The sequence below is a fragment of the Anabrus simplex genome, chromosome 6 (assembly GCF_040414725.1).
Source record: "Anabrus simplex isolate iqAnaSimp1 chromosome 6, ASM4041472v1, whole genome shotgun sequence".
In the NCBI taxonomy this organism is placed as follows: domain Eukaryota; kingdom Metazoa; phylum Arthropoda; class Insecta; order Orthoptera; family Tettigoniidae; genus Anabrus; species Anabrus simplex.
Window position 1 is genome coordinate 121,473,944 of NC_090270.1, and position 18,288 is coordinate 121,492,231.

The following is an 18,288-nucleotide window of genomic DNA, read 5'->3' on the forward strand; positions in this document are numbered from 1 at the left end:
TATTTGCACTCGTATCTAGTTAGTCTTCTGAGGCCAGTTTCCGTCGTACATGTTGCACATCTTCTTCGTTTGTCGGGCTGAGTGGTTCAGACGTTTGAGGCGCTGGCCTTCTTACCCCAACTTGGCAGGTTCGATCCTGGCTCAGTCCGATGCTATTTGAAGGTGCTCAAAATACATCAGCCTCATGTCAGTAGATTTACTGGAATGTAAAAGAACTCCTGGGGACTAAATTATTGCACCTCAGCATCTCCAAAAACCGTAAAAGTAGTTAGTGGGACGTAAAGTCAATAACATTATTATTATTGTTATTCCTTTTTCCTGATTTCCTCCAAGGGTACTCCTAACACTTTTCAGAGGTGGACTATGATCCATTTAGTTATTTTATCCTTTCCCAAAGCCTCCGTGGCTCAGATGGCAGCGCGTCGGCCTCTCACCGCTGGATACCGTGGTTCAAATCCCGGTCACTCCATGTGAGATTTGTGCTGGACAAAGCGGAGGCGGGACAGGTTTTTCTCCGGGTACTCTGGTTTTCCCTGTCATCTTTCATTCCAGCAACATTCTCCATTATCATTTCATAGCATTTATCATTCATTAATAAATCACCTTGGGAGTGGCGACCCCATTGTAATAACAGCCTATATATCTTTCATTCATTACATCCCTGACCCGGTCAATGACTGGAAAACAGGTTGTAGGTTTTCATTTTCATCCTTTCCCAAAACATAACTGCTACCTGAAGTTGATTCAACCTCCTCATTTGTTCCATTGTCCTCTTGTTCAGTTTCAGAATCACCATTGTGAGCCTCTAAATGGTCTTCAGAACTTGTAGCACTGTAATCAATATTCTCATTTGGGTCTTCATCATTGTCTTCCAGATATCTCATTACCTCTACAAGGTCATCAGATTTATTCAGGTCGTACACTTTCATCGAACTTGACATCCTGAAGTATAAATCCTGAAAAAAAGAATAAAATAGAAATATATATCGTATTCAAGCGCAATGTGCCTGACAAGCACAAGGATCGATAATATTATGATTATTGCAAATATTTATGAGCAACAGCATTTTTTCATTATCAAGTAACTAAAATAAAAGATTGCTATCAAAATAAATTGAGAATAGCTACCTTGCGTAATGGTGCACGATCAGGTGCAATGTGCCTGGCAGATAATTTTCACAAGAGCACATGTGGAGGGTCAGTGACGAAATGGCCAATACGGGCTGGAAGGTCACACAGAAACAGGAAGCTACTGAAAGGTAGCAAATGACGACTACGAGATAAGAATTAACACGTGTGCCTGTCAGATCGGTTGCGCTCGACGGAAGGTTAATAAGTAAATCAAGCCTGCCAGGTTAGAATGGACTTTTTCATTTGTCTGTAAGAAAGAACTAAAATGTAATGGTATTAAGAGGGGACCTACACCTATAACAATCAAAAATCATGTATATTTCACTTTTTATTCCTCAGCAACAGAAAGTACTAAAGAATTGTAATTTGGTCTGCCAATCACACTATGCTTTGCCAATATGTTCGTATATTTACAAGTCATATGGCAAATGCATTTCGGGAAATTAGCATTTAAAATGGCGGCTGCATATTGTGCACTGTTCCAGCGTTTCCCTAATATTTTACACAAATATCATTGTTTTTCAAAAATTCTTTTTTCATTGTATTTATTAATGCCAGTAGCTAGAGATTGACCTAGAATCATTGGAATCTATAAAGAAAAAATATTTTTTTAAAGCTTATGTTAAAGTGTAACCTTTTTGCAAGTTTTTTCACTGAATAATTTTTTAAAAACCGAAACTATGACATGTACAGCAACAATTCTAGATCATATTGTTCTTCCCTATAAGATACACATGTACACTAAATTTTCTTCATTATATTGAAAACTCTGGCAGTTACTAAGGAAAAGGATTTGAAAATCCAAAGTTTTGGGAAACGAGCAGCAAAGTTACCAATGTTAGGAAAACTTCTAAAACTCCCCTGCTGCATAAACTGGGCCTTCATCAGCACTCTTTCTTGAATTTTCTTCAAGTCTCAACCTCTTCCTGCACTTTCTGAACGTTTTTGTGGATTCCAGAGTTTTTTGTAACAGACCACACCCTTTTCTTGTCCAGGTCTGTTGCCGAGTCTTGAAAAAATGTTCCACGTTTTAGTCCCAGCTTCTTCATAACTTTAATTCTGGACTGCATACCATCGTTGAAAGTCATTATAGCATCATGCACAGCAATCTGGACAGTCTTCTTTCCTGCAAAGCCTGTTTTTGGACAAATTTTCCATATTTTTACATTAAATGATTCATTGGTATATTGAGTATGCCCCCCAACACACCTTGTTAACTCTGTTGTTACTAACTTCTTAAAAACAGGCTTTATTACTTCCATTATTACAGTTGGAAGATTATTTTTATGGCGGTATTCATCCACAGAGCCACTGAGTACACATCGTTGATAGGGACACCAGGTATCTGAATTCTTAGGACAAAAGTAATGGGTTGGATTTCTATCTGTTGATGCCGTATGATACCATATTGCCCATATGGCTTGCCTCATATCATTAACAGACATGCGATGTTCTCTTATTGCATTGCCATAGTAAACTGTCAATGTATTTATTACATTACCTAAGTCTGTTCCTCCCAGACAAAGGCTTCCCATCTGTTAACTTTTGCGCTTCATTTGCTGCTTCAAATTTCTTAAATGGGTCCCCATCCTTTTCTGAATGTGGCCAACACATTCAACTTTTTTTATGACCACATCAGATCCATATGGTTGCAATTCTGAGACTGCCTTGAAACTTTTGGTGTCCCCATCACCTATATAATTGATATGCCTCAGGTTATGAAGTTTGACCGAACGAAGGAATATCTCCTTCATTCCCTCCACCTCCATACCTCCTGCAGTCCCTGTGTGATTAATGGTGCATTCTTCTTCATGCAATTCCCTCCTCTCTAAATATTCTAAGATGTCAGTCTTACCTTTCCACATCTCACAAGACTTGCAGGTCAGTGTCAGAACTTCAGCATCAATCACTTTTCCAGACTTCACACCAATAACTGAACACACTCCTTGTAAGGAAGAATGTCTCCTTGTCAACGCCTGAAAAGCCTTACATCTGATCTGTTTTTTTTACTGCTGTATAGCGATTTTCTTTTTTTTTTTGAATTTGTTTTACGTCGCACCGATACACATGGAACTCATGGCAACGATGAGATAGGAAAGGGCTAGGAGTGGGAAGGAAGCGGCCCTGGCCTAAGTTACAGCACAGCCCCAGCATTTGCCTGGTGTGAAAATGAGAGAACACGGAAAACCATCTTCAGGGCTGTCGACTGTGGGGTTCGAACCCACTATCTCCCAGATGCAAGTTCACAGCCACGCGCTCCTAACCGCACGGCCAACTCGGGGTTCTTGTTATATGCCGTGCTATAGCAGACTTCTACACTATAACCTTATTGTAAATATTATTCAGGCTGAGGGAATAAAATTACCACAAAAGAAGATGGCAATTGCAGATTTGTTAATGATAAAGGAATTGGTTACAAGAAAATGCAGTTCATAGGTTCTTAAATTTATATTTTATAAATAAATACATTCCTTTCTTTTGAATACATGGCTTGTGAAATGATAAGAGGTGAATTTCATTCTGCTGAGTTTTGCACTTTCTCATTGAAGTTTATAATACATGAATGAACTAGTATTATTCTCTGTTCACTAAAATTAATATACAGGTGATAAGATTCTAACTCACTCTGGAGAGAATTAATACTATATTTGGTTAGTCTGTACTCATGTACATCAACACACAAGTAACAAATATACATTTTTTTTTTTTTAATCTACAGATTGTGCATTATCAGCATATTTAATGAAAACACAGTATATACAGCCTATGTGCTTGATAATATTTCACTGAAATACAAGATTCTCTGCCAATATAAAACTGAGACATCCTGGATGGAGTAACTGTTTAAGCTTTGTCCTCTTAGAATTCTTGTAAAGAGAGAAACAAATCTTAGAAAGAAAGGTAATAACATCAACTTATCTTGTATTACTCAATGCATGCATATGAACAGCATTCAATACACTGCTTCATTTTGAATAGGACTGCAGGTTGCTTACTTTTACTATGGGAAGATTACAATCGCTTGCAGAGTACAATAAATGAACTTCAAATCATCTAGAGTGAAATTGTGGGAGGAAAAATTCTTGGTTCTTCAGCAAATCCAATACGTATAGTTTAAGAGGTCCGTACCATTCACGTAAGATTACCCCACATCTATATTAAGCTGGATACAGAAAACTAGAGAGGAAATAGGACTTACTTTGGCAAGGATGCCTGTCTTTCAGAAGAGGACATAATTCTGAAATACTTTGACCTGATCTACTATACCTGTATCTCCCATGTCCTTACCTATTCAAGTCAGTCTTCCTCCTTACTTTTCCCTTATCCTGCCTTTTACATTTATCTTGTTACAGGAGTGAAGACAGGTTAACCAAAGACAATTGTAATTAAAATATAGAACAAAGTCTGTATTAGAACATTTCATGAGCCATCACACATGTGAAATACAACAGAACAATTACATAAAAGAAGTTCACTCTGATTATTCTTCAGCAGGCATCCATTCATACCAGAGAACACTAAACATTACACAAATGAAGCAAAGGCAACATATGAATGATTAAGAAGCTTTAAGTATAGATTGCAGAATTAACGTATAATAATCTTTCCAACAAATTTCAGTATACAACCAAAATAAAAATCGAGAAATAATTCTTGTGACAATAAACCATCACAAACATGCTTGAATCACAGAAAACAGGACATTCAACATCAAGTTTGTAGTGTACATTAGTTGTCGCCCAGAACATAGCCTCGGCCCCAGTTGTGTCTTCCTCCTCCTCCTCCTCCACCTGCTCCAGGTGCTGGCCTACGGGTTGCAGGAGGCTGTCCAAAACCATGGACGCCTCCACGTTGGTTAGGAAACCACCTGTATCTAGAATAAGAAATAATAATAATGTCAATATATGTTCTTTGTTAAGAAACAAGAAAGTCAGGAAAAACACATTGCTAAAGACCTCCTTCAGTGATATAAAAAAAATGGAGATGATTATTTTATTGATTATTGTGACAGGTGACGAAAGCAGGTTCCATCATTATACAGTAAGCTGGTAACAAAATAGCTGAGCATGGTATAGCACCATCAAAATAAATTGACAAAAAAGAAGAAAGAAAAAGGAAAGCAATAAAGGTACTGTCTTCTGGGATACAGAGGGGTGTATTCTGGTTGAAGTTCTTGGACCCGGAGAAACTATAAATGCTTGTTATGTCCAAACTCTATGCAAGCTCTGTCATTCATTACACAATAATTATCCTACAGAATACAACATGATAATGCCTGTCATCATCCTGCTTTGTTCACCAACGAAGAATATGGGAAAATGGAGTGGGAGGTAGTTTCACTCCCCGCCTACAGTCCCAATATGTCACCCTCTATCTAGGAAGAAACAAGGTGCAAGACAATGCTACGAGAAAAATTGAGGATATACCACATTTCTCTGCATCCAAGATGTCCCCATTTTTTCCTTCAAAAAGATTTTTTTAAAGGCTTAAAATATGCTTTAAGAAATCAATTTCATTTATAACAAATTTCAAATTTAATTTCAAAAAAATAAACACACACACAAGTATCATGTACATCCTGCCTACTTCCTTACTCATTTTCATTAGAGGTATCTGATCCTGCCTTTGATAATTCTGAGAATTCCTCTTTGCAAACCCGCATTCATATCGCATCTCCTATTACGGCCATTCCGACCTTGCGTTTTTTGCACACATAGCTGACAATTTCAAGTTTGACTTCTTTAAAGTGCTCTTGTTGCGGGCCACTGAATGCATTTTCTGTACAGTACGCATTTTAAAACTATCTTTGTCTTCACGCTAACGCTGAACATTGGCTTTAGTTATGCTGTATTTTCAAGCAACTGCACAATTCTTATTCATCTTCACATATTTAATAACCATTAACTTAAAATGGCATCATAACATTGATGAGAACCCACTGAAAATTTGCCAGCATACCAGTTCCTTTGATCTCTACAATACAACGATCCAGAAACTCTGCCACTGAGTAGCTGTTGCCTTCCTAACAATTCGAAGGGTTGCATCTTTGCTAATACAATTTGAATGACATTTCCTGCGCAGTTGGGGCTCGGAAGTACATTATGATCGACCTTGCAGTTAGCTCACGGGAGTAATGTTTTACTGCAATTCTGCAGACTTGCTATATGCTTTGTAGAGGCTAGTACAGTATTCATTTTGACGAAATTATAAAAACATTTTTCTCGGTGAACAAAAATATTGCAATTGCGGCAAGCATTACGCACACTTCCCCTACTGCTTATTATGAATCTCATTCCGTATTGATGGTTATCACTTTACAAATAAAAATGGTCTTATATTATCCTCCTTTCCAATACAAAAAACCATCTATATTAGATGGGATAATATCTATACATGTTTCAGCCTATCTAAAGGCCATCCTCAGTAGAATCTCAAATATTACATAAAGCAAACAAATAAAAATGCTAATGAAATATGTGGTATTAAAATACAATGATCTTGATTAACAAATAAAAACCTTATACAAAAACTGTTGAGGCAGAAAAAAATCCTCTTGTCTAAAAACTCATTTGGTTGACATAAAACTTGCTAATCCTTTAAAAAGTGGAAATCTGTGTTGGGAAGCGTAGCAAGACTGTCAATAAGGGGATAATGAGAGCGCATCATCTGTAATCGAAAAAAAGGAATGAATGGATGAAACAAAAAACGAAAAATATTGCGTGAAAAGAAAGGCTCAATCAACTTACTCGTTAGAAGTCTGTCGTCTCGAGTGGTACAACCTTACAAGTTATAAGAATCACTGTGAAATCCTTGCTGAAAATAATTTATATAAAATAGTATAAAATTTATTTTTCTTCCACCTATTCAATACAATCAATCATAAAATCCTCATTAAAATATGAAATGGTACATGTTTCGCCCTTTTTGAAGGGCATCATCAGCCATATCATCACCTCAAAACCGAAGCAGGCACCTGTTTAAAATTTAACCTGTGACTATTAAAAGAATGTTAGAAACATTTAAGAATTTAACTCAATATGTAAGCGTTGTGTAAGGAACTAGATTAGATTAGAGAAGAATTAACATACTGATGGCCAAGGCCATAGTCAAATATAAGATATGACAATTCAGCTAAATGATACAAAATAACAATGATGAATAATGCTCCAATTTAAAATATTTCATAAGACTTAGTGAGGAAATACATTCCAACGTGATGAAGTTTTTGGCATAATATTTAATTATGTACTATGTTCTTGTGTTGGTTCTTATTTCGATGGAATTAATGTAAGTTCCAGTGTTTTTAGCTTACAACTTGTTGCAACTGCAACAAAAAGTAACCAACTTCTATCTCTACAAGTTGCAATCTAAAAAACATTGGAACTTATATTAATTCCAGCAAAATAAGAACCAACACAAGAACGTAGTACATGATTAAATATTATGCCAAAAACTTCATCACATAGGAATGTATTCCCTCATGAAGTGTTATCAAATATTTTAACTTGGAACATTATTCATCACTGTCATTTTGTACCATTTAGCTTAATTAAGTCATATCTTTTATTTGACTGTATGGCCTTGGCCAATAACACCAGCCTGAAAAAAAAAACTTTTTTGTGCGGTAAAAAGGAAAATAGATGGGTTTTATGAATTTCTTAACGCAGAATTCGAGAAAAAATTTAGTTCTGGCGTATCACGTCTGGTTTAGTGGCAATTTTACAAAATGTTATTTTGTTCTTACAAAAAATTGTTGATACTAGGTATTGATTAAATTTGATATATTAATGTAAATTTCAGCTTGCAAAACGTAATCATATTTTCCATGCATTAAATACACATAAATGCTGCTTTGTAAGCAAGTAGATGGTTTGTATTATATTTTTTATGTATAATGAAATTCGTGAAACTGAAGCATAAAGCGCATATTTAGTTTCGGCTGTACAGCTGCTTTTAAATTAATATAACTGTACCTTGAATAAAAATTACATGGTTAAACATACATAGTTTTGTTACTTACATTATGTGCAGGTTAGGTTCACACCTCCGTTTTTTCCGTTTTCCGTGAAATTTTCGGGTTTCTGAAGTTCTTGAATGATCTCTAGAAGGGTCGTCTCGTGCAATCGACCAACAGTAATAGGCCATCATATTCACATCCCAACGTCCCTGATAGCGTCGTTCTGCATCTTTGAGATCCTGGTGAAACCTTTCACCTTGTTCTTCACTGACAGCTCCTAAATTTGGAGGGAAATAACCCAGATGCGAAGCTAAGGAATGAAGCTTAAGGCTCATATCACAACCGAATTCCTTAAACTTTACCAACATTTTCCTTACAATTTCTTTGTAATGAGGGTCCTTAATGTTGCCAAGGAATTTAGTCACTACATCTCTGAATGCGTTCCTCACCTCTTTCTCAATTTTGGTCGTGTCTGTGAAATTTTTATCCTTCATCAGTTTATGAATCTGTGGTCCATCAAATATGCCTTCTACGATTTTTGCATCTGATAATAAGGGAAATTTAGTGGATAAATATTGGAAGCATAGGCTACTTTTATCTAATGCCTTGACATACAGACGTGTGCAAATTATTAGAATAATGCATGAATTTTGTGTTTCTTCCCTCATTTAGTACAAAAACCTCTATACATATGAATGTAAATGTATGTTTCAGCCTGTTTATGTATTCTTTGGTTCATGCAGTCCACTGATGGCCCTTTGGGATATCTGAGGGACAATTATTTCCCTCTCTGTAGAGGTTTCTAACACTGTTTATCGAATCAGCTGATGTTGTGGCAATTGTTGAATGTGGTTTCCATAGCTTTTTCTAGTTGAGTGTTGAGTTCCTATGCCAGAATTGAAGCCTAGAAGTGTTTTATATTATTTATATATGTCTTTATAATCCAAGTTTGGGATAAAGTTGGGTTTTGGATTTGCTTCCTAGTGAGTTTTTGAAGTGGTGAACTGAAGTTGTATCTTCTTGCAAAAGTGAGATTATGGTTAAGAAAACAGACCTTTCTCCCCATAAATTGGCATTGACTGAATGTTTATTAAAGGAAGGTAGATATTCCCAACAAGATATTGCTAGGAAATTGAATCTTTCGCAAGTATCGGTTAGTAGAATCAGCTCTGCATTGAAATCAGGGGAAAACCGTGCAGTCAAACGTAAGGGGAAATGTGGTCGAAAACCGATAATGAGCCCCCATATGCAAAGAAAATTGATTCAAATGCCTAAGATGAATCGAAGAAGCACCAGTAAGGACTTGAGCAATCAAATAAAGAACTATGGAGTTGAAATATCTCCATCAATTGTCAGAAGCAGTCTTTTTACTGCATGACTTCCTGCAAGAAAGCCGAGAAATAAAGCCAAAATAACACCTACCATGGCTAAGAAACGGCTTGAATGGGCAAAACCAATGCAAAATGAGCTTAAGGACAATTGGGAAAAGGTAAGCAACATGATATATCCCATAATTTACTGTTTGCTAAGAAGTAACTTCATCCTCATGGGTTAAGTGGATTTTTTCAAAAATTCAGTCAGAGGTGTACTGCTTTATTTTCTTATATTTTCAAAACATTCTGTTGAAAAAACCATTCCAATAAGTGTTTAATATCTTGCAGGTAATCTTTTCTGATGAGTCCATATTTTTTTGTGTCCGAGGAAAGCAGCCAATATGTGAGAAGGGCCCCTGATGAGGCGTTTTCTTCAAACTGTACCACACAGAAAGTTAAACATCCAACTTCAGTGATGGTATGGAGTTGCATGTCAGTTCATGGATGTGGCAGATTGTACATTGTTGAGGGCATGATGGAGCAGAATCAGTACAAGAAGGTGCTCCGAACCCGCCTGCTGCCTCAGATCAGGGATTAGTTTCCTGATGGAGATTGCATTTTTATGCATGACGGAGCACCATGCCATAAGGCCAAGTCTGTTAAGAAATTCTTGGAAGGAAAACAGTATAAAGACATTGCCTTGGCCTGGTAATAGCCCAGACTGCAACCCAATTGAAAATTTATGGGGAATTGTGAAGTCAAGACTGAGGAAAAGAACAATAACCAGAATTAGCATCATTGAAAACATAATAGATATATGGCATCTAGATGAAGAAATTCAGAAAATGTGCAAGGACCTTGTGTCAATCATGTCAAAGAGGATCCAAATGGTTATGAAAAAACAAGGGAATGCACACAAAGTACTAAAGAGGTCATTGTATATTGATAAATTATTATAATTATACTTTAAAAGTGAATTACTGTTAGTTTTATCATTTATTCTAATAATTTGCACACGTCTGTACTCTTTCATGATACTATTTATATTGGTATGATAAATTTACACATTCGGAACAAATATTTCTGAATGCCTATGGGAATCAACATCTATATCATACTGTTTCATCAATCCTAATTTGATGTGCAAGGGTGGAATTAGAATTTTTTCACGGTTAATAAGACTTATATACAAGACATTATTGGATCCTGGTTGTTGTTGCTTCCTTTCTGGCCAATTCACTGCATTCCAATGTTTATCCTGTACCCTGCTATCCCATTCGCATAAGAAACAGGGAAATTTTGTACAGCCTTTTTGTTGTCCCAGCAACAATCCAATGATCTTCAAATCACCGCAAATTTGCCACCCATGGTCGTGATATTTAAATTTTTCAAGCACCAACTTTAAGGTCTTGTATGTTTCAGACATTTTTGTGGAGTGTGCAAGTGGTACGGATGCAAGAACATTTGTATTATGAAGCAAAACAGCCTTTAAACTTCTCTTGGAAGAGTCAATAAAAACATGTCAGTTACTAGGATCATACTCTTTCTCTCCCAATTGACGTAGAAGACTTGAAACATCCGTACAAAATACAAGTTCATCTTCTCGAGTATAATACTTTCAGAATTCTTTGTCACGATTTCGGTACCAGGAAAATGTAACACCGTGTGCTAACATATTCTTTTCGCGCAATCTTGAACCAACTAATTTCACTTTTTTCTTTGGTTAGCTCTAAGTCCCTTATCAGATCGTTCAATTTGGATTGCGTGAACTTGTCTGAAGGTGTGTCATATTGATGTGGCTCGAAATCTATTTCTTCATCGTCAGATTGCAATGAACTGCTACTTTCCTCATTCAAGTGAGTAGGTAGAGTAGGTACAGGTAAGTCAGGTCCATGAGGAACTGGTCGAAGAGCTGACTTGAGATTCGGATATTTAATTCTGTTTTTACTTTTCTTATTGTAACCGACAACATGGGTCGTACAAAAATAGCAGTCGTCATGATGGTTCATTTGCTCTCACCATTGCATGGGTATAGCAAACGGCATTGAGTTTCGTTTGCCCTCATACCAGTAACGTAGTCCCTCGACACAGGTATTGCATGCAATATGAGGTACGAAAGATTTGTCTTGATCCCCAACTTTCAATTTGAAGTAAGAAAAATAAAGTTTCTTTACAAACGAGTCTATTTGATGCACCTTGGAATCGAGCACATAAACTCCACAAATGTAACAAAACTTTTGAGGAGTTTGTTTACAGTCTTCTGTGCACCCCTGAAATACTAGCCATGATTGTGTTAAAACAGTAGAACTTCACTTATTAGTAATCAATTTGAAATTAAATTACATTAAATCTCACGCACACGATAGGCCTACAATTAAATGAATGTAAACTTTAAAAGACGCACTGAACACATACCGGTACTTCTTGGAGCCCGTCTCAAGCAACACTGTTATCTTTGAAAGGAAACTGCTTTATCAGTCCATCATAAACATTGTATAAGGGCTGGGGCTTTTAACACGTCTGTTTATTCAAGTGGTCTAAGATGAAAGAGAAACACTCAAATGTCTTATCTTCAATCCTACATACCTAGCGGTTTATTGTGTATCTGGGGGACTTTGTTATGAATTTACCAGGAAACCCCCAACTACAAAATGAACAATGAAACTACGAAATAAACCTATAATAAAATGCAACCAATAACAAATCAAATCACATAACTGTATTTTTTTAAAAGTTGTGCGAGAACATTTCTCAACATTACATCTTACGAATTCATGCAGATACTAAAACACCAAATTGCGTCAAAACTAGACGTGATAGGAAAAAAATAGCATCATTTTCGGAATCAGGGCAGCGATTTCCATAAGAATGACATATTTTCTATTTAACCGCAAAATCATATTGGCTAGTGTAATATGTTAATTCTTCTCGTATCTAATCTAGTTCCTTACACAACGCCTACATATTAAGTTAACTCTTTGCTGTCCCTAACGCTCCAAAGCGCCCGTCCTACTCATGTTCATTAGAAGTATGTTGACAGAAATACTGAAGGGTCTTGTGAAACCATACTGTATTCCCTTGACGCAGCAAGATGTCAGGACCTTGTTGACAGCATTTCCTGTGTATATTTCCCGAGCAGACCTACTTTATAAACATTGTCTTTAGTTAGAGATTATTCTTGTTCAAGTTCACACCATGTCGCCTAATCGCGGAGTTGTGCTGAAAAGTTCATATGCTGTCAACAAATTGAGATTCTGTGAGTGATGGTACAGTGAAACAAAAACCAGTGAAGCAATGAAGAAATAGAAATTGTGTATCCTCATGCTGTCATAAATTGCACAAAACATATAGGAGGCGTGGGCTGGGCATCAATGATCAGAAAAGAGAATACTACGGGGTTGTGCAATAATCTAAAAAATGGTGGAAATTTACTTTTCATTTTGTGATCAATGTGTGCGTTGTGAACAGTTTCGTTCTTCATGATATGAGTAACTGACCAGCTCTCACAGCTTATGGGAACAGACAGCTGAACTTCCGGTGCAACTTGGTGCAACAGCTGATCTGGAGCTTCACGTCTTGCAAACGTATGGGCAGGAAAAGAAGTTTACCCTTCGGTGTCCATCCCCTAAATTATTTCATTCTCTTGTGAAGATACCTGGTCGTGCCAAAATGTGTGCTTTATGTTTACAAATTAAAAATAGGGCGACTTCTGGGAGAGACAAACAAACAACATTCAAATGTAAGCAGTGCGATCTACCACTGTGCAAGATGGGGTGCTTTTTGGAATACCATCAGGAGCGAAATGTGAATATTAAAAATTAGGGTGAGTACACATTTATATACACTAATCATTTAGGAACGAAATGCAAAATAAATTACATATATATCTTTATTCGTATGACTTCCGGTTATTTTCTTTTGAAGGGTGGTATTTATGCTGCTGTGCCTGCTGGGATTTAACTCTTACAGTGCCAAGGTGCCGATGCATCGGCACTTACATTCTGTATGAAAAATGCCAGGATGCCGATTCGATCGGCACCCTCGTATAAGTGGTGTAGTTATGCAGTAAGGCACTATATTGCGCCACAAATCAAGTAGAAAGAAGGTTTGTAATTCCTTCTTATGTCATTAGATGGCACTGACATAGCTTCATTTTTGCTAGTTTACTCGTCGATTTTGAGTGTATGATCTGTGAGTGCTTGACGTCTATGATCAAATATGGCAGCCTCCTTGTTTGTTTATGTCCGCGTGTTGTGATTTGTTTTCAATAATTTTACGTTCTAATTGATGCATATGAGTTACTTATCATAATATATTAACTTTATTGTTATTTCTACTGTATTTATAGTTACTTAGCAATTTATTTAGGTCGTAGTAAAGTTGTAAATAGTACATTTATCACAACAAGGCATGTCCTCACGTAGGCCTAATTCGGGAGAAGAAATTGAGGAACTTTTGGGGTGCTTTGAAGATGTAAGCGACTCTAATTTTAGCAAAAGTGATGATTATGATGTTTTTGGGGTCTTCAGATAGCGCACCAGGGACGATGAAGCCGTGCCATTGGCTAATGGGCTTACAACATTTCATGGAACGTCAGAGTTATAGTAACAGTGCTAATGAAAATGTCAGTGACAGTGAATTAGACGATTCTTGGACTGAATGCATATTCCCTGAAAGTAATGTTGTCCATCCCCACCATTTTTATCAAATCCCAGGACCAAAAATGTAGGCCTACCTCATCCTGATGCTCCACCCATAGAATATTTCAATCTGTTCTTTACACTTTCATTCCTGACACTATTAGTTGATTTTGTATGTTATTCTGATCTTCCGAACTGTTCTGTAGTAACAAATACTGCTATTAGACACAGTTCTCTCAAATGATTACTATTAATCTCCCAAAATTCATAAAATATCCAATCGTTGACAGGTTACACTGTTGGTGTCTTCCTCTCCACATGTTCAATGTTTTTGGAAATTAGTTTATAAATTGGAAAATAGACCTACATTAACAATATAAATTGGTATATATCATCCCCGATAAGAGTTAAGATGAAATATCTTCACTTTGTCACTTTGGATTTAGTGTAAAATGTGCTAATTAATTTCATATTATATTTTTCCTTTCTTTAAATAAAAAATAATATTATTTTTGTGCACAATATTCCACAAAATTCTGTTTTTTGAAATGCAATTCACATGTTTATATTCCTTAGAGTATATCAAGCTCACATACCCAATTTTACCTCCATATCTTTTAAAATGAGATGTAAATAACAAATTTTATACAGTAATGGAAAATCCATTGAAACATGCTTGGCATTCTATGCATATGATGCCCTATTATGGGTCGGCATCCAAAGGGTTAAAGGACTCAGTCATAAAACATGGTAATTACGGCCGGGCATACCCCTTTAAATGGGGAATGCCAAGGGCTAAATTCTTAAATGTTTCTAACAATTCTTTTAATAGTCACAGGTTAAATTTTAAACAGGTACCTGCTTCAGTTTTGAGGTGATGATATGGCTGATGATGCCCTTTAAAAAGGGCAAAATATGTACCATTTCATATTTTAATGGGGATTAAACCTTGATTTTATGACTGAGTGTATTGAATAGGTGGAAGAAAAATAAATTTTATACTATTTTATAGGGTACAACCTTGTCGGTCTCATGTGTGTAGCTGGCAGTGGGTTAGAGCTTCCATTTCCCCACCCAAGCACATCAGCTCTGACCTGCTGCCAGCTACACACATGCTTAGTATCAATAGAGACATGGGACTGACAAGGTCATACCATGTGATAAATATCATTTTTGATCTGTAGTGATGATATTCGATTGAAATAAATAACAATAAGTTAATTTATTAATTTAAGGTCGTCAAATTAATAAATTAACTTATTGTTATTATTTCAAGGTCATACCACTCGAGACGACAGTCTTCTAAAGAGTAAGTTGATTGAGCCTTTCTTTTCATGCGATATTTTTTGTTTTTTTTGTTTCATCCATTCATTTCTTCATTGCAGATGATGCGCTCTCATTATCCCCTTATGGACAGTCTTGCTATGCTGCGCAACACAGATTTCCACTTTGAAAAGTATTAGCAAGTTTTATGTCAACCAAAAGAATTTTTAGACAAGAAGATTTTTTCTGCCTCAACAAGTTTTTATTGTTTTTAGTTTGTTAATCATGATAATTGTCTTTTAATTCCACACATTTAATTAATAATAATAATAATAATAATAATAATAATAATAATAATAATAATAATAATAATAATAATAATAATAATGTTACTTGCTTTGCGTCCCACTAACTACTTTTTAAGGTCTTCGAAGACGCCGAGGTGCCAGAATTTAGTCCCGCAGGAGTTCTTTTACGTGCCAGTAAATCTACCGACACGGGGCTGTCGTATTTGAACACCTTCAAATACCACCGGACTGAGCCAGGATCGAACCTGCCAAGTTGGGGTTAAAAGGCCAGCGCCTTACCCTCTGAGCCACTCAGCCCGGCACACATTTCATTAGTCTTTTTATTTGTTTGCATAAATGTCACACTTGAGCTTCTACTGAGGATGGCCTTCAGATAAGCTGAAACATGTATAGATATTATCCCATCTAAATAGATGGTATTTTTGTTTTGAAATGGAGGATAATATAATATCTTTTTTTAATTGTAAAGTACTTCCCCTACTCCTTCCTCCCAGTCATACTCCCCTCCCTCACCTTCCAAACAGGAGCAATCCAGACACTTCTAGTTCCTCATAAGCTTACAAACGCATCATTCAGTAAAACGGGACCAACTGGGGAGTGAGTACTCACATGTTGTTTCTTAATATACTAATATTTCATTTTCTTTTGGTCTTCACTCTACACTTTTATTTACTCTCCTCCTTTTTCAACAATCTCTTAACATCTAGTTTTTCTTCACGTTTTTCTGTCGTTTGCAACTAGTTCACTTTGTTTTAAGGACCATTTTAATTTATCTTTTATCTTTTGAGGAGTTCCTCCAGTATGACTAGCTATACAACAAAACCTAACATCTTATTTGAACAAGAGCACTACTTCCTGCTGCACTATTAATGTCAACACATCTCACCAACATGTTGCATGGACTCAGATCATGGGACGAAACATGTACAACTCATCCAGCATGGATGGTAAAAACAGGATCATTTACACAGTCTCTGGCTTGTAGATCACATACTAGATGTAGAGAAAAAAGCACAAATTGCAACTTTCAAGTTTTTGGTTACATAGGATGCAAATGGAGGGTGATTCTTGTTGACAAAATTAAGCGGGAGAGAGGAAGCAGAATCATTTACACAGTCTCTGGCTTGTAGATCACATACTAGATGTAGAGAAAAAAGCACAAATTGCAACTTTCAAGTTTTTGGTTACATAGGATGCAAATGGAGGGTGATTCTTGTTGACAAAATTAAGCGGGAGAGAGGAAGCAGCTATCTCTTGTAAGCATAACAAACAAGTAAGCATAGGTTTAATCTCAGACTAGTTAGAGATGTTCTAGCTTAAACTAGAAACACATTAATAAAACCACTTTTTTTACATGACCCTAGAGCCCAAGCTAAAAACAAAATCTCCCACACCAATACAATAGCTTTTTCATTACGACAGCTAAAATGTAAAAGGATTTTTTAGGTGATGAGGTATAAGAGGCAGGTTAAATATGAAATGTATCACTTCAGTTCCAAATGACATATGCATACATGGAGGATAAACAAAATGACCTCCAAGACAATTGTTTAAGATACTTCTCCATTTAACTTAATAAAAAAATGTAATAATTTCAAAATACATATAATTAAAAGCAATGATATAAACTCACAGAAATTGTGGAGTGACAAGTAAAGTGGGTCCTCCCATCTCCTGAGGATACTTGAACATCAGGAAAAAGTACAGATGACCAATAAGAATACCAATCAGCTCAAAGAATACCCTAAAACAAACACAATACAGTACACAGTATAATAAGACAGCATCAGAAAGAAAAAAAAAAAAAATGGTTTTAATGCAATTTCTTAGTTTCATTCAAGAACAGTACATACATATATACTGCTATGCCTTCCAGCATTCAGTCTGCAAGCCACTGAGAATTTAGTAAATGCCTCCACAATCCTTTATTTGCAATTAACTCTGTGGCCTCGTTTAGTTCCATACCAGTTATCCTTAAATCATTAGAAACTGAGTTAACCATTGTCATCTTGGTCTCACTCTATGATTCCGATATGATAAATTAATATATTTAGCATTAAGGGCTTATTTACCCTTATCATTTCTCTTACCTTCCAGACAGAGTCCATTATTCTCTTAGGTAACCTATCCTCCTCTGTTCACCTCACATGACCCCACCACTGAAGCCAGTTGATGAGTACAGCTTCATCAATAGAGATCATTCCTAATTTATTCCGATTAACGTCTTGCCATTGTTCCCACCTGTATGTGGCTGCAATCATTCTCACAACTTTCATGTCTGTTACTTGTAACTTATGAATAAGATATCCTGAGTCCCCCCAGTTTTCACTCCTGTAAAGTTGGTCTAAAAACTGACTGGTGTAAAGTTAAGTTTTGTCTGGGAGCTGACTCCTTTCTTACAGAGTACTGTTGACCACAACTGCGAACTCACTGCATTAGCTATATTGTACGTTGATTCAATCCCACTTATTGTACTACCATCCCATGAGAATATACATAGCAAATACTTGAAATGATCTACCTTTTTCACTTTTGTATTCCCAGGATGACATTTAACTCTCTTAGGTTTCTTCCCTACTGACATCACTCCAGTATTGGAAAGGCTAATTTTCATTTCATATTATTTTCATACCATACTCATTCCACTTATTTTCAAGTTCCAAGACTGCAGGCTT

At 36.3% G+C, this 18,288-nt stretch overlaps 1 protein-coding gene across 1 annotated transcript in view; it reads right to left on the reverse strand.

The window, feature by feature from the left end:
* Positions 1–3,564: 3,564 nt before the first annotated feature.
* Der-1 (derlin-1) overlaps positions 3,565–18,288 on the reverse strand; it is a 63,967-nt gene continuing 49,243 nt past the window's right edge. The window contains exons 6-7 of the mRNA XM_067149893.2: positions 17,247–17,357; positions 3,565–5,005 (exon numbers count right to left, since the gene is read on the reverse strand). Of these exons, the coding sequence (XP_067005994.2) occupies positions 4,861–5,005; positions 17,247–17,357 (256 nt within the window). The 3' untranslated portion in view covers positions 3,565–4,860. The remainder of the gene's footprint in view (positions 5,006–17,246; positions 17,358–18,288) is intronic.